General features: G+C 42.4%; 1 protein-coding gene across 1 annotated transcript in view; it reads right to left on the reverse strand.

Moving 5' to 3' along the window:
* snrka (SNF related kinase a) overlaps window positions 1–23812 on the reverse strand; it is a gene marked incomplete at its 3' end in the record, with an annotated part of 142314 nt that overhangs the window by 6752 nt on the left and 111750 nt on the right. The window contains exon 5 of the mRNA XM_083649811.1: window positions 12988–13122. Within this exon, the coding sequence (XP_083505937.1) occupies window positions 12988–13122 (135 nt within the window). The remainder of the gene's footprint in view (window positions 1–12987; window positions 13123–23812) is intronic.

The following is a 23812-nucleotide window of genomic DNA, read 5'->3' on the forward strand; positions in this document are numbered from 1 at the left end:
CCTGACTTTTGTTTTGTTTTGTTGAAATGTTAATAAATGGGAGCTTCCCCAAACAGCCATCGCTTTCCCGACATTCCTCTCTGTGCACGAACCCTTTCATATGGTAATTAAACATCAAAACACCCGCGGCTTATAGACCGGTGCGGCTTATAGAAGAAAAAAATAGTCAATTTTGGTCCCGCGGCTTATACACCGGTGCGTCTTATAGTCCGGAATTTACGGTAATTACATCACTACAGTATAATCCTAATGTTAATTTAAAATGAGATATTCCTCTAAATATGGCTAAAAATCATCCAGACGTTCAAAAAAACATAATTTTTTCTTGCCGGCGCCCTGACGGGAGCCGGCAAAAAAACATTGAAAAAAAAAAAAATTAAAAATTAAAAAAAAAAAAAAAAAAAAAAAAATGTCCCCCTAATTGCAAACTCGTTCCGGCGCCACTGTCTACGGCTCTCCCCAGATCGGCAGAGGGGGTGGGGCAGCGTCACGACCGGGGCAGCAGGGGGAATTGGCCAAGTACAATTGGGGAGAAAATGGGGGGGGGGGGGGGGGGGGTCAGGAAAAAAATGCAAGTCAGCAGAGAAGAGGTGAGAGAGGTTTTCCAATGACTTTAAATATGCACTGAAACATGTAAAGGATGACCACACTTCAGGGGTATCAATAAATCAACCTCCTCAGTGAAACCCCTGCCATCATTGAACTTTACCTCACAACATTTAATCCAATCACTGAACTCTGCTTTACCTCACAACATTTAATCCAATCACTGAACTCTGCTTTGCCTCACAACAACATTGAATCCAATCACTGAACTCTGCTTTACCTCACAACAACATTTAATCCAATCACTGAACTCTGCTTTACCTCACAACAACATTTAATCCAATCACTGAACTCTGCTTTGCCTCACAACAACATTGAATCCAATCACTGAACTCTGCTTTGCCTCACAACAACATTGAATCCAATCACTGAACTCTGCTTTGCCTCACAACAACATTTAATCCAATCACTGAACTCTGCTTTGCCTCACAACAACATTTAATCCAATCACTGAACTCTGCTTTACCTCACAACAACATTTAATCCAATCACTGAACTCTGCTTTACCTCACAACATTTAATCCAATCAGGTCTTTTGCTGTTAAACAGGCCTCAATCAATCTAATGCACTCAACAGATGTCATTTTGGTGGAAGGATATTTATGTCCACACTCTGCTTTCTATGACATTTGTCACTGTTTTATAGAGCTACTGCACAAAGGCCTCACTAAGGCCATGTCCACACGGAGACAGAAGTGACCTTTTTTTTTCGTTTAAGAAAAGTTTTCCATAAACACGGAATCGTTTCAAGAAATGTGTGTATCCACATGAAACCACTGAAGCCGCTGTAGTATATATGACAGGCCGGTAAGTGGCGCTGTAACACTGCCAAAAGGTGGACATCACAGTGCAACCGTGTGGTCGTCAAACCTCTCACTTCACTATTCACGTTGTATTTGCGAGGGATATATATAGAGCATCCCGAGTATGTCCATTACACTCAGGGTTTACATTTCATTTCATTCCATTTTGTCCAATATTAAAATATTCCAGAATTGCATGTTGTATTACAAATAAATATTATTTCTATCTAACACGTTTAGCCTGATTTTGTTTGTGTTATTGTAAAAACTTAGCCGCCGCTAAGCCTTCTGGGAAATAACCGATGAAGGGAGGGGAGGGGTGGATGGGAAGAGTCAGCTGTGGAGCTCTGAGGATGTTGTACACGCTGTTCTCCGTGTCCACTTGTTGTTGCTGACGGTGGTAATAATAGAGGAGCATTATATTTTGCTGCAAGAACCCTAACAGGCTCAGTAGCTGCTGTAGCACGAACGCTAGTGCACTGTAAGCCTAAATTGTTGCTGGCGGAGAGAGGTGGGGCTATGGCGTCATCGGTTCAGGAAAGATGCGTATGGGTTGCAAACACGGAAATGCAAGGGTGGCGTCTTCAGATTTATTCACTCTGGGACCCGGTTTCAAAAATTAGCGTATACTCCCAGAACGTATTCTCCCAGAACGCTGGTTCTGTCTGGACAAAACGTCTAGACGAGAAAAAACTTTAGCGGATACACCTAATGATTTGAGACGATGTAGTAGTACAGGACTCTATATATAAATGTGATTTGAGACGATGTAGTAGTACAGGACTCTATATATATATAAATGTGATTTGAGACGATGTAGTAGTACAGGACTCTATATATAAATGTGATTTGAGACGATGTAGTAGTACAGGAATCTATATACGGTATAAATGTGATTTGAGACGATGTAGTAGTACAGGACTCTATATATACAGTAAATGTGATTTGAGATGATGTAGTAGTACATGACTCTATATATATATAAATGTGATTTGAGACAATGTAGTAGTACAGGACTCTATATAATGTGATTCGAGACGATGTAGTAGTACAGGACTCTATATATCAATGTGATTTGAGACGATGTAGTAGTACAGGACTCTATATATCAATGTGATTTGAGACGATGTATTAGTACAGTACTCTAAAATTGATTTGAGACGATGTAGTAGTACAGGACTCAATTATATATAAAAGTGATTTGAGACGATGTAGTAGTACAGGACTCTATATATATATGTGATTTGAAACGATGTAGTAGTACAGGACTCTATAAATGTGATTTGAGACGATGTAGTAGTACAGGACTCTATATATATAAATGTGATTTGAAACGATGTAGTAGTACAGGAATCTATATACGATATAAATGTGATTTGAGACGATGTAGTAGTACAGGACTCTATATATATAAATGTGATTTGAAACGATGTAGTAGTACAGGACTCCATATATAAATGTGATTTGAGACGATGTAGTAGTACAGGACTCTATATACAGTATGAATGTGATTTGAGACGATGTAGTAGTACAGGACTCTATATATAAATGTGATTTAAGACAATGTAGTAGTACAGGACTCTATATATAAATGTGATTTAAGACAATGTAGTAGTACAGGACTCTATATACAGTATGAATGTGATTTGAGACGATGTAGTAGTACAGGACTCTATATACAGTATGAATGTGATTTGAGACGATGTAGTAGTACAGGACTCTATATACAGTATGAATGTGATTTGAGACGATGTAGTAGTACAGGACTCAAATGACAGTATAAACGACAAAGCATGCAATGACCTGGGTACTTGACCTCTAATGTTAAAAGCAAGGCCCAAGGCAATCCTCATCATCTTTGGATGATGTTTCAATGCACTGAAACTACCTATTCTAACACCAGGTGAAGATTTAAAAAAAGCTGTTTGAAGAGATGCTGGCCTTTGTTGTTTGTGCCGGTGAGTGAGTGGCTGAACTTGATTATAGAGCTCAGCAAACAGTCTTCTGGAAGCTTCCTGTTGACGGGTGAGAGCTGAAAACAAACAGCGAGGTGGAGCCGGTCCCTTGACGGAGCGGGTACACTCAGAAAACCATTATTCCCATGGCAGGCAATAAACATCCCCGTTAGCCCCCCCACACACACAAGCAGGTGTCGCCACACACACACACACACACACACACACACACACACACACACAAGCAGGTGTCGCCACACACACTTGCATTGTTACCGACTTAAGAATGCTTGCGTCAAAAGAATATGGATTCTGCATTCAGGCAAACACACACACAAACACACTAACTGAAATGCTTGCTTGCTCGCTCGCTCGCTCGCTCGCACACACACACACACACACACACACAGCGGCTGCCTCTGAGACTTTTGTGCTGCTGTACTGCCATCCAATTTAAAGTCACAATGAAATGGAAAATAAACGTTTCACCTTGTTACTTCATTTTCCATGCCATATTACAGTATACACATACTGAACAATAAATGGCAAAAAATACATATTGTTCATATTCTTGTATGCAATTATATAAAAAAGAAATTACTTTTATTATTGGAAAACGTTTAATTTAATGGTTACGCCATTGCATACATAGAACTCCCAACCAATAATGTCATCACAGATTTTTGAACAATCCCTCCCCCTTTCATCAAATAGAACTGTTTCTCTCCGTAACTGATATCCAAATGATTTACACTTTTGAATGATCCCTCCCTCCCCGCGTTATGTCCCACCCCAATATCCTGATTCATCAATGGTCAAAATGCCATTTCATCCAGACCAACTCATCTGGGCTTTCAATAGCTTATACTTCTATCATCTGCTTCATGTGCAGACTTTCAGCTTAAAGACGAACTGAACCCAAAAATGAAAATGTGTGGAGCTTTTATACTCTGTGTGGATTCCTGCGCGCGGAAGTGAGCGGGAGTCCTAGTAATGACAGCAATAAAGTCCCCGTGGTTTGTTTCTATCTCTACCGTCCACAGACGTTAAGGGAGCGAGACGGAGGATACAGCAGCACAGGAGATGTGTGGATAGTTGGGAGAGAGACAGGTGAAACTTTCTGACAGCTCCTCACAGCAAAGTCTGTTCACCTCGTTCTTTTGTTTATTTATTACAGGCATTACAGCATACAAACGACAACTCTGGGGTTTTTATTGCTGTCATTACCATCGCTATTTTGTAATGGAACAGAAACGACAATAAGGCTGTTACTAGTTGTCAGCTGCAGCGCTGTGTGCGCGCAGGACGGTATGTCAACAATATGGTGCAGCCAGGGTTAGCGAATAAGGTCTATAGCATAGTGGGCAAACTACGGCCCGCGGGCCGCATCCGGCCCACGGGCGCCACCTGTGTGGCCCGCGATGGAATTGAAAAAAAAAAAAAAAAAGTGCACCTGAACGCAACATGCAAGATACCCGCTGAATAAGTGTCCAAATGTTCATGTCATTCTGGCCAATACTCCACTTCTGTTATAGCATTTCAGTCTGGAATATGGAATATCTTTCAATAATCTTTATGACTAAAAGGCTACATTGAATTAGAAATTTAAATAATTAACTCATTGGTTTTGGATTTATTTAGCTTCAAGACTGCATTTTTGTTCGTGTGACCCTCAACACAGGCTTTGATCATCCCGGGCCACTTACTGATACTTATGCTTAAATTAACCCACTCACATTCTGGTTTATTTCAAGAAAAACATTTTGGCTAGTGGAAATTCTAATTGGCTGGTAACTTTAAAATCTAGCAGCCATATTGGCAGGTGGTCAAAAAAGTTATTTTCAAGCCCTGAGAGCAGGTGGTGACATAGGAGTGAGTGAGAAAGGGATGAAATATTGGTGGTTAAGACTGAATAATGACATCACAACTGTTAATTTAAAATTAGTTATTCCTCTAAACGTGGCTTCAAATGCACCAAATTTTTCACACTGGCGCCGTTCGGCCCTCAGCAAAACCTGGTAGCGAGGACATTTTTTGTGGCCCTCTCTTATCATCAAAGTTACCCATCCCTGGGTTACGGCATGACAATATTTGTTCTGCCCCCGGCAACAATCTGGGTTTCTCATGTGGCCCCCCATGAAAAATAATTGCCCACCCCTGGTCTATAGTAACACTGCTAGAGTGTGGAGGAAGTCACACCAGGTTTTTCTATTGTAAATATTATTATATTATTAGCTGCAACCAGCAGCTCTATAAGTCACTCTGTTGGTCGGTCGGTCCACAAAAAGTTCACCACCCTTTAGCGGGCACAGTGTGTGCACTAGGAGGCTGAAATTTGGCATGGAGTTCAAGAGAAAGCGAGAGTGTGTGTGTCTGTGTGTGTGAAGGTGTGTGTTTGGATTCATGCCAATTGACTAAAAGTGGGTGTGGGAGGAGGGGCAAACTTCGAAATGCAGGATGGCAGAGGCAGAGCAGAGCAGGGTGAGCTGCCCCTGCCATCCTGCTTTTGGGAAATTTGCATATGTGGTCGCAGCTATTGCGAATTCGTAGTTGTTTCCCTACAGTATGCTTATCTACCAGGGTATCATGTAAGCAGGGAACTACACTGTATCATAAGACTCATCTGTGCTCCTCTGATGTTTTCACCCTCCAAACCTTTTGACTACCAAGATCACTATAAACAATTTACCTTCAGGATAAATAAAGTCGCTATCTGACAATCCTTCAAAAAAGCCCTTTTTGGTGCAGCTTGATCTTGGTGAGCATCCTTGGGTTCAACATTGCAGTACAGCTGAGAAGCCTAAGCATGGGAAGTCAAAGTCTGTGGGCCGAGATTGAGAACACAGCTGGCAAGTTAAAAGGGCGACAACAGAAATAGCTTGCTGTGTAGTATGAGGCAGCTGAACACAGGATGATCTCTGGTCACAGTCTTTGACCCTGGCTGCCCTCTCTCCACCCCCCATTCGGAGATGCTCTGCGCTGGCCGGGGTCTTGAGGAAAACATCCGCCTCAGTAATGCTTGATGAAGAGAGGCAGAAATCTATCCTGCAGTCTGATGGTCCGCAACGTCAACCTGCCAGGGCCCGCAGATGAAAATTAGCCTGTATGGCTAAATCTGGCACATTTACATGATGGACTCATGTACTCATGTTAATTAATGTGCATTGTCCCTTTTTCTTAAATAAATAAACAAACAAACGTACATGAGGTGGCCTCAGTGCGATTAGACAGGCTAGCATGACTATGTATGCTGACGATTCTACACTTTACTACGCAGCACCCACATGCTCAGAGCTTAATCGGGTCCTGTCTGGTGAGCTTAACATCATATATAACTGGATAAAAATACTTAACATATCCAAAACAGTTTGTATAATATTCAGCTCTAATTATAGGTGATCACACAATCCTAAAATGAATTTACAGATAGAGGGTCAATCTATACAACAAGTAAAAACAGCAAAGCTTCCTGGACTCTGACTTGATTGTTCACCATCAACAAAATAGTTGCCAAGACGGGTAGAGCAGTTGCCATTACTAGAAAAAGTGTGCATCATTTGTTACACCAGTATTACTTCGACAAATTGTTTGTTCATTAGTTCTGTGTCATTTGGATTATAACTCTGTGGTATGGTCATCTGCGTCTAAAGGTCTACTAGGGAAGTGACAAGTAGCACAAAACAAAGCAGCTAGGCTGGTGCTGGGGTGCTCCCCTAGGTCTATCGTAGCTGACATGCATATACGTCTTACATGGCTTAGTGTTGAGCAAAGGCTTTCGGCCAACCTACTCATATATTTTCACAGTTATTCAAACTCCTAAATTTATTTTCAACGACATAATTTATAGTTCAAATATTCATACACACTCCACCAGAGGGGCGAGTGGTGCTCAGATTACTTTACCAGACCAAAAACTAACTACATGAAGAGAACCGTCAAATACAGGTCCATAGCGTATTTGAATTGTCTACCAAGCAATATTAGTTCCATCAAAGGAAGGGTTGGTTTTTAAACGGATGCTCAGATCCCATCCACACACACACACACACACACACACACACACACACACACACACACACACACACACACCCAAGGCCCTTCTAATCATACAGTGAAATCCGGATTATGACCAGCTGCTAGCCGGTCGGCCTGCATGTTTAGAAACAAGTATCCGCCTTATGTGCACTCCCGCGAGTGCGGATCATGACCATCTGAGCCCCGGCTAGTACAGGATCCGCATCATTAGCAAAACGGCTAGGGATGCACGATATTTATCGGACCTATAAATTATTGGCCAACTTGGCTTTGTTTTGCATTGGAAGCGGAGCATTGTTGTCGCGTGCTCGTGACGTTACAAGCAGCTGAGCGAAACATGGCCACCTCCAGTGTGGCTGTTCAGTTTCAGTTGATAACAAATCAACGCTATTGCAATTTGCCATACATGTCCCACAAGGTTTCTGAGTTGAGGGGAAGTCTGAGCTGGCGTTACGTAAAAAACCAAACGTGGGGAGGAGGCAGTGGATTTGTTTGGCGTTAACACATTGAGTGCCAAGGACGTCTGTGGACGTCCTAAAAAAAAGTAACGAGAAGTGCCAAGGACGTCTGTGGACGTCCTAAAATCATAATTCATATTATTCCATAATTCTGCTGTTTAAGGTCGTACCCAGCCAGTGAGCATGAATCCCTTCAAGGGATCACACGGCGCCACCTTAAAAATCTACACGGGAGCTGCGCCACCCTGCTCAGATCCTTTACTTTGTGCAGGAGAAAGCCGTGATCAAAGAGACACCGATGCATGCTGCAGCCAGAGCCATATAGATTGCTCTGTCTGCAGCTGACAGTTGGCTGCGATCCGCGCCCACAACTGAGCTCCCCTGCCTCTGTCTATCTGTCTGCATATAGTTTCTCCACACGATTCCCTGCCAGACAGGCAGCACCCTACGCCGAACAGCCAAACCTTTTCCTTCAGTCCCGTTTGGCATTTCCTTGTCGCGCTGGCATTTCCTTGTCGCGCTGGGATCCGCCCGGGGCAAAAACGGAGGCTGCGAAAATAGACTGTGTGCGTGTGGGGAGGAGTTTGCAGCTCAGGGGGGGGGAGGGGGGGAGAGGGGGGTGGGGCACGCAGGCTGCACAGAACTACACCATGTCACTACATCAGAAAATATTAGCTAGAGTCAGTGAATGTGCTTGAAATTAGAGTGCAAAAAGTATTCATAAAAGTGACTTTATCTTGAAAAGTAAAAAAAGACAGCAGAAAACCCTTGAAAGTGCTCTTCTTTCAGAGGCTGTCATTTCATAATGGAACTGTCTAGAAACAAAATTTGAGAGTGTCCAATGTTTCATTAGAGTCCAGCCCTGTCCATATAGCCCTAATAGAAAAAATTCTATAGCTGTTTTCAACTGAATGGAAGTGAATCTGGCACAGGCTCCAGACAATTTTACTGAAGCGCTGTGGCACTCAATGTGTTAACATACAGTCAATGGCATTAATGTTAGCTGTTGTGGTGGCTAACGTTAGCTAGCTGGTTGTGGCCTACCTAGTTCAGCAGGCAGCGGTCCTCAAGCTTGTTGTGACCAAACATACCCGCATTTAAAGCACTTCATACTCCCAGAGCTGGCATAAACTATAGAGAACCTCATGCTTTACCCGAAATGAAACGTCCAGGGTTTGTGTCTTAACTCCAGAAGCAACCCACTAACGTTACATGTAAGCTAACGTTAAGCTAACGTAGCTAGCTAGCTGCTGGGCAGTCATGATCTAGTTATATAGAGACCAATAATAAGGAAAACAAATGCGCACATGTACATTAAAAAACACCAGTCTACATCACCTAGTGTCTTTTCTTTAATGTAGAGGGAGCATTTTTCAGTAAAAAGTGAAACGACACATATGATGGCTTATAGTGAGGCTTTCCATGCCTGCCCCATCACTTCAATAAAACTGGCCCCAATGCAACATTTAGACATTTAGTTGCCTGCCAGTAACATGCCAAAAATAGTCTAAATTGCTATGCCTTTTGTGTTTTATCTGCAGACTAAGCAGCTTTAGGCTTTCGGGTTCTATAAAAATGTTTATTTTTTGTATTGACTATTGAGTGATAGTATAATACAAGCCTTAACCAAGTCCTCTGTAACCCGTACTTAGAGAAAAGGCTGGTTTGGCTGCTGCTCTGAGTGCGCGGTCTCGTTCCACAATGCGCCCAGCCTGCAGAACACTGTACCTAATTAAGTTAGTGTATCTCACTAGCTGATAGGACCTCACTTCAAACAAACCCAACTATCCCTTTAATATGTGATGTTTTTCATAGCGAGACAACGTGGATCACATACTACGCGGAAAAGAGTGCCAAACAGGGGTAGTGTTGCATCAGCCTATATCGAGAGATATAGCCTAACCTTTGTGGGGAGAAATACATTGAAATCTAGTCAGATATGACTTGAATGCCACTTGTAAAATCATCCACAGGTTAATGTTAGTGCGACGGTGCGACCACTATTTTGACTGGTGGCTTTTGGGCGGTGTAACAACGGCAAGCGCTCACTTTTTTTGGCACATTGCCACCCCACGTTATCGCCTGAATGCGTTGGAATGCATTGGGAACTTCACAGTGAGACACGTGCATTATGGAGTAGTGGAGAAAAGTGTTTGGCAGAGATCTCATGTTGTGGATGCAGTGTATGGAGACCTGTGCGCGCGTTTTGGGTATAGCGCCCAGTTCTGTTCTTCAGGCTCTCCTCTGCACCGCACACCCCACCGCCTCCGCGCTCCCCCCGCCCACTCTACTTGGCAGAAAAAACATCCCATTTCCAGCTGTTTCTAAACAAAGACCCCTCATGTCTAGAAAGGTAAACCTGGAAAATATCTTGCTCTGGCTAGCCGGACATGGTCCAGACTTCATGTTTAGAAGTGGCTAATGTTTCTCACATCACTTTTCCTTTCTATGTTTGTTTTCTAAAGTATAGTGAGATGTAATGACCATATTTTAATATTTGGGCTATTGGCCAGCTAGAGGGCTAGCTGACGTTAGCTCAGACCTGGGCAACTGGCGGCCCGTCCCCTGTGTGGCACCCGCTGGATTTTTTTTTTTTTTTTTACAGTGCACCTGAACGCAACATGCAAGATACCCACTGAATAAGTGTCCAAATGTTCATGTCATTCTGGCCAATACTTCTGGCCAACACTTCTGTTATAACATTTCAGTCTGGAATATGGAATATCTTTCAATAATCTTAATGACTAAAAGACTAAAAGTAATCTCATGTGTAAGAAATGACTGTTCTACATTGAAGTAAAATTTTAAATAATTAACTTGTTGGTTTTGGATTTATCTAGCTTCAAGAGTGCATTTTTGTTCGTGTGACACTCAACACAGGCTTTGAGAATCCCGGGCCACTTACTGAGGGGCGGCTTTAGCTCAGGCTTTAGCTCAGGAGGTAGAGCGGGTCGGCCAATGACGCAAGGGTTGGCGGTTCGATCCCCGCTCCCTCCCAGCTGCTGTCGTTGTGTCCTTGGGCAAGACACTTAACCCTCCTTGCTCCCGATGGTGTGTAGGCACCCTGCGTGGCAGCCTGCCGCCATCGGTGTATGAATGTATGAATGGGTGAATGTAGACTACCTACTGATTGTAAAGCGCTTTGGATAAAAGCGCTATATAAATGCAGGCCATTTACCATTTACCATTTACTGATACTTGGCTTAAATTAACCCACTCATATTCTGGTTTATAAAAAAAAAAACAGTTTGGCTAGTGGAAATTGTAATTGGCTGGTAACTTTAAAATCTAGCAGCCATATTGGCAGGTGGTCAAAAAAGTTAATATCAAGCCCTGCAGGGAGAGCAGGTGGTGACATAGGAGTGAGTGAGAAAAGGATCAAATATTGGTGTTTAAGACTGAATAATGACATCACAACTGTTAATTTAAAATGAGTTATTCCTCTAAACCTGACTTCAAATGCCCCAAATTTTTCACACCAGCGTAGTTCAGCCCCAGCCCTCAGCAAAATCTGGCTCTCTGGTAGCGAGGACATTTTTTTGTGGTCTTCTCTATCATCAAAGTTCCTGGGTTACTACGACATGACAATATTTGTTCGGCCCCCGGCATCAATCTGGGTTTCTCATGTGGCCCCCCATGAAAAATAATTGCCCACCCCTGCCTTAGCTGAATTTACTTTCTTTTATCTTTTTCTAATTTCTTTTTACTCAAACTGGGTTAGGGTTAGGGTGTTTCTTCTTGTACCTGAGATGAGAAACACTTCCGACCCTTAAGTACTGTACTGCACATCCTCCAACACGCCTCTGTCTTCTTCTACCCCACTGCCAAGAGACAGAGGAGTGTGCAGGGAGTCAGCTGAGGACTCACACACATTTTCCATTCACCTCTACTGCTTTGCTCCCTTTTATTTATTTTTATTTCCCCCCCAAATCCATGTTCCTCGACTCCCTCCACTCTGTCTTCCATATCCAATCCTACAGTACCAGAACCCCACTGGAGAGAGGAGCGTGGAATGAGCTGCACCAGCATTCTCCCATCACAAGGTTGTCCTATTGAAGATTCCTCTAGTCCCCCCACTCCTCTCTCTTCAACATTCCTAACTCAGGGCCAGGCATAGCAAATGAAAGTTTGCAAACTATAAAAAGGCATCTGAAAAAGGACAACACTAAATCAATTCTAAGGCACATTAAGTCCAAAAATATTTAGTAAAAGAGATATAAATGGGGGGGATTGCATATTGTACGACTACAGTATTCAGTATTTATCTAAGAGCAGAGAGCAGACATGCAGCCCAGAGAATCCTGTCATCGCATGGTGAAAAATAACACCTCTGCATTAAAAACACTAACATACTTTTAAGGCCTTAAATCTAGATCATCTATTTGAACGAGGGAGTGTGTTTTATAATCAGAGCCATCCTGCTGGAGACTTCTTACGCTCTTCTCTTCCTTATTTGGAAGAGTCTCATCTCCTCTCCTCTCCTCTCTCTCCCCAAAGCCCAGTGGGCATTTCCCAGCAATGCAAACAGATGCCCAGTGGACCTGAGGATGGACATAAAGCCTTTTGAGATCCAGCCCAGTCTAAAGTGACTATGGCTAAGCTGGGCTCTCCTAAAGCCTTTTGAGATCCAGCCAAGTCTAAAGTGACTCTCAGGCTGGAGTGTGAAGCAGTGGAGCGAGATAGGTCAATGACCCTCTACTCAGCATACTATGACTCAGATGGACATTATGATGATGAGAAGTGAAATGTCTTACTGTCAGTGTTCACTAGACCCCTAAAAGGAAGAGTCCGCAAAGGCCGCAGCAGTACAACAAATACAGCATGGTTGGGTACGATAATAATAGGCTTGTAGTCCAAATACAAGTTCTAAAGATGATGGTTTGATTAATGTCATCACATCTTCTTGTTGCTCCGATAGTGTTCATGCAGGACTGTACTACAATAATTAGCCCTTTGTTTTTTACAGTCTCAGCCAAAATGGAAAATTCTGCAATATTGCATGTTTTGCTGTTCGTTCCATTTTTATTACAAAATTCCGTGATTCCGTTTGTGTCTTCTGCATTGCGGGAAAAAATCATATGACGCTAAGATCAGAGTCTGTGTGTGTGTTTGTGTGTTTGTGTACTTTACCTGAACTGTGCCTTGATGTTGCTCGGGCTGGAGGAGCGGGTCTGGACCACTTCTTCCTGTTTCTCTCTCAGGATCCTCTCTGCAAGCAGGTAGTAGGTAGCTGAGATGTGGTTGTATTTGTTGGTCTCCAGGGCTCTGAAACAATACATTTACATTAGGAATATATACAATCAGAATACATAATATATAGGAAATAGAATTGAGGATATATGGGAAAAGGGACATTGGGAATTAAAACAAAAACTGGACATGCTCTGTTGTGGCTGTATTTGTCAAGAACACCACAAGACAAGTAATGAATCCTGAATCCTAATGAATCCGACACGCCAAAATGGTATAAAAAAAGAGAGGCTATGATGTGGCTGATGCCTGGTGGTTTCCAGGGAACAAGACAACTTTTGAATGTCACAATAACGATGTGCCCGACACCACAGAACAAGACAAATGTCATGTGGCTGTGATGTGGTTGTATTTGTCGGTAAAATAAATCACAACACAAAAGAGCTGTCAAAACACCACAGAGGAAGTCCATTATTTCAGCAACATCATAGAAGAAGCACTTTCCACATTGCATCATGGGTGTTATGTTGCATAGCGTAGTTCAAAGTGAGGACAAGAGCAGACAACATAGCACTTGTCCCAACAGCAGCCAGGTGGAAGGAGAAGTCACATTGCAAACTGATGTGTCAGACGACTGCTGTGGGAGGGTGTGTATATATGTAACATGAAATCAACACAACTTTGTTGTGTCATCTAATGTGGGAGGGTGTGTATGTAACATGCAGACTGATGTGGGAGGGTGTGTATGTTACATGCAGACTGATGTGGGAGGGTGTGTGTGTAACATGCAGACTGATGTGGGAGGGTGTGTACTGTATGTAACATGCAGACTGATGTGGGAGGGTGTGTGTGTAACATGCAGACTGATGTGGGAGGGTGTGTATGTAACATGCAGACTGATGTGGGAGGGTGTGTATGTTACATGCAGACTGATGTGGGAGGGTGTGTGTGTAACATGCAGACTGATGTGGGAGGGTGTGTATGTAACATGCAGACTGATGTGGGAGGGTGTGTATGTAACATGCAGACTGATGTGGGAGGGTGTGTGTGTAACATGTAGACTGATGTGGGAGGGTGTGTATGTAACATGTAGACTGATGTGGGAGGGTGTGTGTGTAACATGTAGACTGATGTGGGAGGGTGTGTGTGTAACATGCAGACTGATGTGGGAGGGTGTGTGTGTAACATGCAGACTGATGTGGGAGGGTGTGTGTGTAACATGTAGACTGATGTGGGAGGGTGTGTATGTAACATGTAGACTGATGTGGGAGGGTGTGTGTGTAACATGTAGACTGATGTGGGAGGGTGTGTGTGTAACATGTAGACTGATGTGGGAGGGTGTGTATGTAACATGCAGACTGATGTGGGAGGGTGTGTGTGTAACATGCAGACTGATGTGGGAGGGTGTGTATGTAACATGTAGACTGATGTGGGAGGGTGTGTATGTAACATGCAGACTGATGTGGGAGGGTGTGTGTGTAACATGTAGACTGATGTGGGAGGGTGTGTGTGTAACATGCAGACTGATGTGGGAGGGTGTGTGTGTAACATGCAGACTGATGTGGGAGGGTGTGTGTGTAACATGCAGACTGATGTGGGAGGGTGTGTATGTAACATGCAGACTGATGTGGGAGGGTGTGTGTGTAACATGCAGACTGATGTGGGAGGGTGTGTATGTAACATGCAGACTGATGTGGGAGGGTGTGTATGTAACATGTAGACTGATGTGGGAGGGTGTGTATGTAACATGCAGACTGATGTGGGAGGGTGTGTGTGTAACATGCAGACTGCTGTGGGAGGGTGTGTGTGTAACATTGTTGTTGTGTCATCTAATCATACGTGCCGTGCCAGAAGACAAGCCTGTTTAGAAGCTTGTGATGTCAGACAAGCTCTGGGGTTGTAAAGTTTCTGCTGTCTAATTATATAACCGCAATAATGGATTGACATTGAGAAAGCTATGAGGCCACTGTATCTTCCACAGGAACAATGTCACACCAGGCAAACCCTCCTCAGCTAGCAGGGCTTAGCCTAATTTCATGTACAAATGACATCACTGGTCCACAACTTTACTCAAATCAACTCTCAATAACTAACTGTCAAGCTAAGGGGCCCTTTACATGAGGACAGTTTCTGAAAGAAACGACACAATAGCGTTTCCTTCACACCTTCTCCCTGTTTACATGAGCGCTGTTGAATTTTTAAAACGCCGTAATGTACATGCCAGGTCGCTAGGTGGCAGTGTGATCACCTTATTCTTTGCCCATACAAGGACGCTTACTGCATGATGTAATTTCGCTTTAAACGTGGAAGTAGAGTACACTTTCCGCAGTCATTTAGACTTGCCAAAAAGCTTTTTTCAAGCTAAAAAAAATCCCCAAACTGTTAAAGTTTTAATATTTGTCGGGTGAGAATGTAACATATATGTGACCAGTTTATCAGAATAACGCCTATTGGAAATCTTTAACGAGCAGCAAGGACCGGGAGCGCTGACTGTGATCTGTCACCCTACTGCTACTGGCAGTGAGAAAACACTGTCGACGTGCGTTGTAACTATAACGTTAAATGCCGACCGGGTACAGCCATCGGCTCCTCGCAGCAGTAACGTTATGAACATGTAACTGAAGTTGGCCGCAGTGTAGCTTAATTCTGAATGTTGCCAAACTTAATTCATACTGACGTTTTATTTGGTTGCCAACTCGCGCACGGCATCGCGTGTTTCGCCTGTGCAGGCACGTCAGAGTTTCTGAAATGTGCCGTTCCAAAGTGAGCTCAGCGGGGAGCGTCACCAAGAATTTCACTCTGGAGGGTGGTTTTAAAATGTGTCGTTTCCTAAGCGCGAATTCGCCGTCGCCGTCTAAAAGGGAGGCACTAACGATAAAATAATTCCCCGTTTCCATAGGAAACCGTCCTCGTGTAAAGTGCCCCTAAATTAATTTCTACAAAGCAAAACTGTTGACAGTTTTTGGACATTTGTGACCATCAGCATTGTTTTTCGGTGGAGCGTCCCTTTAACTAACCACATTATGGATCTGTGACATTGTAAACATGTGCTACTGTTAAGATGATTTGTTCTAAGGAAAAAGAAAAAAGTTATTCACAGATCACAAATGTATCCAAGCAACACATTCTTCCTCTCAGCAATTTTGATATGTGTTATATTACACACAATTTCTATTCAATCTAATCTAATGTATTCTAATGTCAACCTGTTCTCTCCTGAAAAACAAGGCAATAACAAGGTATATACGGTAACCCAAACCATTTGATATACTAAGTAATATTCCTGACAGGCCTGGGTTATACTCTACTAAACCATTTGATATAGTAATGAATATTCCTGACAGGCCTGGGTTCTACTCTACTCACATACTTGATTCTGAGAGGCGCACATATTCCTGATTCAATTCAAGGTCTTCTGACACGTTACAATGTTTTGTCCAGAAAAAAATGCAATCTCTATAGCCTAGTAAACAATCCCTATAAGTCTTTATATACCAATATATAACCTGACCTCTATGAGCCTGATGTAACCTGTGAACACTTGAGAGAGAACCACATTTCCCAGACTCCCTCAGCAGCCAGTGGGATTAGCGCTGAAGCTCTGCATATTAATGAACAAACCAATCAAATCATCAGGACTGCTGCCAACAGTAGCATACACAGGACTGTGTGTGTTTGTTTATGCACAGTGTCGTCCACCAAGTGTGTTCTGTACAAGTTTGAGCTTTCATGTGCCTGTTTGTGCAGCTTCATGCTTTTACATTGTGTGTCTAAAGGGTCATTTGGAATATACGAGATATAATGTTCAGTGATAGTGTCCATCAGTCATCCAAACACTGCCTTCCTTATACACCTATCAAGCCTTAACCAAACACTACCTTCCTTATACACCTATCAAGCCTTAACCAAACACTACCTTCCTTATACACCTATCAAGCCTTAACCAAACACTGCCTTCCTTATACACCTATCAAGCCTTAACCAAACACTGCCTTCCTTATACACCTATCAAGCCTTAACCAAACAGTACCTTCCTTATACACCTATCAAGCCTTAACCAAACACTGCCTTCCTTATACACCTATCAAGCCTTAACCAAACACTGCCTTCCTTATACACCTGTCAAGCCTTAACCAAACACTGCCTTCCTTATACACCTATCAAGCCTTAACCAAACACTGCCTTCCTTATACACCTATCAAGCCTTAACCAAACACTGCCTTCCTTATACACCTATCAAGCCTTAACCAAACACAACCTTCCTTATACACCTGTCAAGCCTTAACCAAACACTGCCTTCCTTATACACCTATCAAGCCTTAACCAAACACAACCTTCCTTATACACCTATCAAGCCTTAACCAAACACAACCTTCCTTATACACCTATCAAGCCTTGACCAAACACTGCCTTCCTTATACACCTGTCAAGCCTTAACCAAACACTGCCTTCCTTATACACCTATCAAGCCTTAACCAAACACTGCCTTCCTTATACACCTATCAAGCCTTAACCAAACACTGCCTTCCTTATACACCTATCAAGCCTTAACCAAACACAACCTTCCTTATACACCTATCAAGCCTTAACCAAACACTGCCTTCCTTATACACCTATCAAGCCTTAACCAAACACTGCCTTCCTTATACACCTGTCAAGCCTTATGCTTAGTTCACACAGAGAACCTACGCCTTGCCTTGCCTCAACCCACGCCTACGCCTGCAGACCTTGAGCTGGGCGTGAACCTATTACACGCTTTTGCGATCACACTGGACGCCTATTCCACGCTGAACCTGAGCCCAGTCACAAGCGCCTCTCCTCTCTCCCGACTGTATTTTTTCACGTGTGGTCCCGAATTATCATGGGTAGGGTAGGTAAAATAAATCTGATAATATATTTAATGTTCTATTGATGCTGGATATGTATAACCAGGTCTGACTATAGTCTGACATTTTAGAGAGGTGATCTTGCAAGAATATGTGCTGGCACAACAACATTGTCCATCTTGCTTCTTCGGTGGCTATTCTGTCTCATGAAGATTTGTTTGCAGACAGGGAGAAAGCCCCACGTGATAGCCACCCGTCAATCTCTCTCTCTCTCTGCTCAACACTGTTGTAGTAACTCCATTTTATTTTGAAATTCAGTTGACTTTGCCATTTCCCACGGATATTGTCGCGTTTTTCTTTCATGGCTTGACAGAAAAGCCTGCCTGCACGCGCCTTGTCGGCGTGAAAATAGAACTCACGCCTAAATGATAAAATCAGCAAGGCACAGGCAAGGCGTGGGTACACACAGGGTTCACGCTCAGGCACCCTGTGTACACAGCCTCGTTGACTAAAACGGACGCCTATTTAAAAGCGTGGGTAAAGGCAAGGCATAGGCAAGGCTTGGGTCGCCGGTGTGAACCCAGCCTTAACCAAACACTGCCTTCCTTATAAACCTATCAAGCCTTAACCAAACACTGCCTTCCTTATACACCTATCAAGCCTTAACCAAACACTGCCTTCCTTATACACCTATCAAGCCTTAACAAAACACTGCCTTCCTAATACACATATCAAGCTTTAACCAAACACTGCCTTCCTTATACACCTATCAAGCCTTAACCAAACACTGCTTTCCTTATACACCTGTCAAGCCTTAACCAAACACTACCTTCCTTATACACCTATCAAGCCTTAACCAAACACTGCCTTCCTTATACACCTATCAAGCCTTAACCAAACACTGCCTTCCTTATACACCTATCAAGCCTTAACCAAACACTGCCTTCCTTATACACCTATCAAGCCTTAACAAAACACTGCCTTCCTTATACACCTGTCAAGCCTTAACCAAACACTACCTTCCTTATACACCTGTCAAGCCTTAACCAAACACTGCCTTCCTTATACACCTATCAAGCCTTAACCAAACACTGCCTTCCTTATACACCTATCAAGCCTTAACCAAACAGTACCTTCCTTATACACGTATCAAGCCTTAACCAAACACTGCCTTCCTTATACACCGGGTCAAGCCTTAACCAAACACTACCTTCCTTATACACCTATCAAGCCTTAACCAAACACTACCTTCCTTATACACCTATTAGGGCTGTTGAAACGAATTTTGATATTCGAATATTATTCGAATTTAATAATTATGAACGAAATTCGATTATTATTATTTTTTTAAAACGAATATTTTAATTTTTATTTATTTAAAAAAAAAAATTTTTTTTTTTTTTTTTTTTTTTAGAACACTAGAACAGTGACAAGTTCTGACAACATACTTGAAGAAAAGAGTGTTAACTGAAGTTGACTGTTGAAGCTGCTATACTGATGTAAACCTACCTGTAGCTCTTAAAATGTATGTTCATTCATTGTTAACTGAAGTTGACTGTTGAAGCTGCTATACTGAATGTAAACCTGTAGCTCTTAAGTGCAATACGTGACTGATTTTTTTTTGTTCATGGCTCATTGTTGTTTTGGCAAAGTTTACTTATTTGTTTATTGATAAGGAGCTCAAACAAAGGCTGTGTCTTTTTTTATTATCAATTATTTCATTTTAGCATTTCAGACAGCACCAATACATCACTGATGAATATTAACTAAGCTCTGGTTATCTGACCTATTTTCTAATGCAATGAATGTATGTACATTGTACAAGGAACATGTTTTCTTAAATAAACATCATTGCTGGACAATTTGTGATAAGCCTAATATTATTTTGAATATTCATCCACCATTCACTTTTCCATCTACATTTGGTAAAATGCTTAGAAAAAGTTTTACTTGGTCAAACCCAAAGATTCAGCTATATTTAGAATCAGAACATAACATAAGAGAAGACAACAATTCACTCAGACCAAAAAAAAAAATTTTTTTTTTTTTTAATTCAATTAAAAATTAATTAAAATATTCGAATATAATTCGAATATTAAAATGTATAAAGCACTGAAATTCGAATTTGATTATAGAGGGAGATTGACAGCCCTAACACCTATCAAGCCTTAACCAAACACTGCCTTCCTTATACACCTATCAAGCCTTAACCAAACACTGCCTTCCTTATACACCTATCAAGCCTTAACCAAACCCTGCCTTACTTATACACCTGTCGAGCCTTAACCAAACACTACCTTCCGACCTATCAAGCCTTAACCAAACGCTGCCTTCCTTATACACCTGTCAAGCCTTAACCAAACACTACCTTCCTTATACACCTATCAAGCCTTAACCAAACACTACCTTCCTTATACACCTATCAAGCCTTAACAAAACACTGCCTTCCTAATACACATATCAAGCCTTAACCAAACACTGCCTTCCTTATACACCTATCAAGCCTTAACCAAACACTGCTTTCCTTATACACCTGTCAAGCCTTAACCAAACACTACCTTCCTTATACACCTGTCAAGCCTTAACCAAACACTGCCTTCCTTATACACCTGTCAAGCCTTAACCAAACACTACCTTCCTTATACACCTGTCAAGCCTTAACCAAACACTGCCTTCCTTATACACCTATCAAGCCTTAACCAAACACTGCCTTCCTTATACACCTATCAAGCCTTAACCAAACAGTACCTTCCTTATACACCTATCAAGCCTTAACCAAACACTGCCTTCCTTATACACCGGGTCAAGCCTTAACCAAACACTACCTTCCTTATACACCTATCAAGCCTTAACCAAACACTACCTTCCGACCTATCAAGCCTTAACCAAACACTACCTTCCTTATACACCTATCAAGCCTTAACCAAACACTGCCTTCCTTATACACCTATCAAGCCTTAACCAAACACTGCCTTCCTTATACACCTATCAAGCCTTAACCAAACCCTGCCTTACTTATACACCTGTCGAGCCTTAACCAAACACTACCTTCCGACCTATCAAGCCTTAACCAAACGCTGCCTTCCTTATACACCTGTCAAGCCTTAACCAAACACTACCTTCCTTATACACCTGTCAAGCCTTAACCAAACACTGCCTTCCTTATACACCTATCAAGCCTTAACCAAACACTGCCTTCCTTATACACCCATCAAGCCTTAACCAAACACTACCTTCCTTATACACCTGTCAAGCCTTAACCAAACACTGCCTTCCTTATACACCTATCAAGCCTTAACCAAACACTGCCTTCCTTATACACCTATCAAGCCTTAACCAAACAGTACCTTCCTTATACACCTATCAAGCCTTAACCAAACACTGCCTTCCTTATACACCGGGTCAAGCCTTAACCAAACACTACCTTCCTTATACACCTATCAAGCCTTAACCAAACACTACCTTCCTTATACACCTATCAAGCCTTAACCAAACACTGCCTTCCTTATACACCTATCAAGCCTTAACCAAACACTGCCTTCCTTATACACCTATCAAGCCTTAACCAAACCCTGCCTTACTTATACACCTGTCGAGCCTTAACCAAACACTACCTTCCGACCTATCAAGCCTTAACCAAACGCTGCCTTCCTTATACACCTGTCAAGCCTTAACCAAACACTACCTTCCTTATACACCTGTCAAGCCTTAACCAAACACTGCCTTCCTTATACACCTATCAAGCCTTAACCAAACACTGCCTTCCTTATACACCGGGTCAAGCCTTAACCAAACACTACCTTCCTTATACACCTATCAAGCCTTAACCAAACACTACCTTCCTTATACACCTATCAAGCCTTAACCAAACACTGCCTTCCTTATACACCGGGTCAAGCCTTAACCAAACACTACCTTCCTTATACACCTGTCAAGCCTTAACCAAACACTACCTTCCGACCTATCAAGCCTTAACCAAACGCTGCCTTCCTTATACACCTGTCAAGCCTTAACCAAACACTACCTTCCTTATACACCTATCAAGCCTTAACCAAACACTACCTTCCTTATACACCTGTCAAGCCTTAACCAAACACTGCCTTCCTTATACACCTATCAAGCCTTAACCAAACAGTACCTTCCTTATACACCTATCAAGCCTTAACCAAACGCTGCCTTCCTTATACACCTGTCAAGCCTTAACCAAACACTACCTTCCTTATACACCTATCAAGCCTTAACCAAACCCTGCCTTCCTTATACACCTATCAAGCCTTAACCAAACACTGCCTTCCTTATACACCTATCAAGCCTTAACCAAACACTGCCTTCCTTATACACCTATCAAGCCTTAACCAAACAGTACCTTCCTTATACACCTATCAAGCCTTAACCAAACACTGCCTTCCTTATACACCTATCAAGCCTTAACCAAACCCTGCCTTCCTTATACACCTATCAAGCCTTAACCAAACACTACCTTCCTTATACACCTGTCAAGCCTTAACCACAACCATGACACTAGACATCTCCAACTGAGACACTAGCATGCTGTCCAAGATGTATGGTTTTCTCAAGATACAAACTATCAAAATATCTTAGGAGTAAATCAAAAAGCCAGTTAAATTTAAAGAAGAATATTATAAAATAGCAAAAGGGAAAGATGTACACTGGACAGCCATGATATATACAGTTTTTCATATGGAAATACTATAACAAAATATTTAGATGGAAAATAACTTAAGACAATGATGAGTTGATTATGTAGAAGTTAATTATTGCACAACCAGCCTGCATCTATGTCTCTGCTGTATCTTCTGTTTATGAAGAGCAATCTGGTATGGCAGGAGTACAGCACAATGATAGTAATACTACTTTATGCAGGCTGTCGCACAACCAACTCATGTGTTTCACACATCTCATCAATCACTCATGGATCCCTCAGATCTCCCTCGTGGAACTCCTAATCATTTCCCCCCTTTTCACCTAGATAATTAGCTAGTATTCCCTGAACTTTCCAACACTTAAAGACTACATTTTCTATTTCTTTTTGGACTCTACCTTTTTACATTTTCAACTTTCTTCCCTGATCTTAGGAACATTTAAAGACTAAATTTTCGTATTCCTTTTGTTGAACTCCTATTTACATTTTCAATTTTCTGTTCTTTTGTCAATTTTATTTCTATAATCTGAAACTCTGTCAATGGTTTAGCCCGGCATCATCTCGGCCTGTCCCGGAGGAGGGTCCCCAGATGGGGTCCATAGTTGGGCCCCTACAGTACATCGGCCCTCACAAGGTTCCTCCTCAGCCAACAAGTCACTGAGACAATCCATGTGGTGGAAAGGTTTCCTTGCGCGCACTGGGGATGGAGGGGGGCTCCGCTGTGTCCCGGCCTGGTCTTCTCTCCCACGCCTTATGTGTGTGGGGGCAGGGGCCGGGGTGGGGGGCATCGGTGCTCTCCATCACTGGTCGAGGGATGCCGGTAGGTGAGAATAGCTTACAGTAGGTTAGGCGATAGATTAGCTACAGCCTATCTGTAGGCTGTAGACCTGTTATAGTGTTCAGGCTAAGATCAGACTAGAGCAGAATAGGACAGGGCAGACTAGGCTGTAGATTAGCTAGATTCCCTGTGTTCTAGTTAGTTCCGGTTAATGGCTAGAGTAGTCAGATTGTCTGAATTGCTCCCCCCTTTTCCTGCTCTCTCCTTTCTCACATTCCCCCTGCTTTTGGTTAGGTTAGACTAGGTTAGGTTAGATCACCCAAATCTGTATTTTTATTTTACTGTACATCCCAGAACATGGCGCTAATGGCGTTAGCATTGTCCATCCACATACTGTTTAACGTTACAATTTGAGCCAACGCTATTGCACATTGCACATGTAACATTACTAATCCGATTAATATCATATTTGGGTGATGTACCCCATCAAATTGCTGT

Source organism: Poromitra crassiceps (assembly GCF_964638095.1).
Source record: "Poromitra crassiceps genome assembly, chromosome: 1".
Classification (NCBI taxonomy): domain Eukaryota; kingdom Metazoa; phylum Chordata; class Actinopteri; order Beryciformes; family Melamphaidae; genus Poromitra; species Poromitra crassiceps.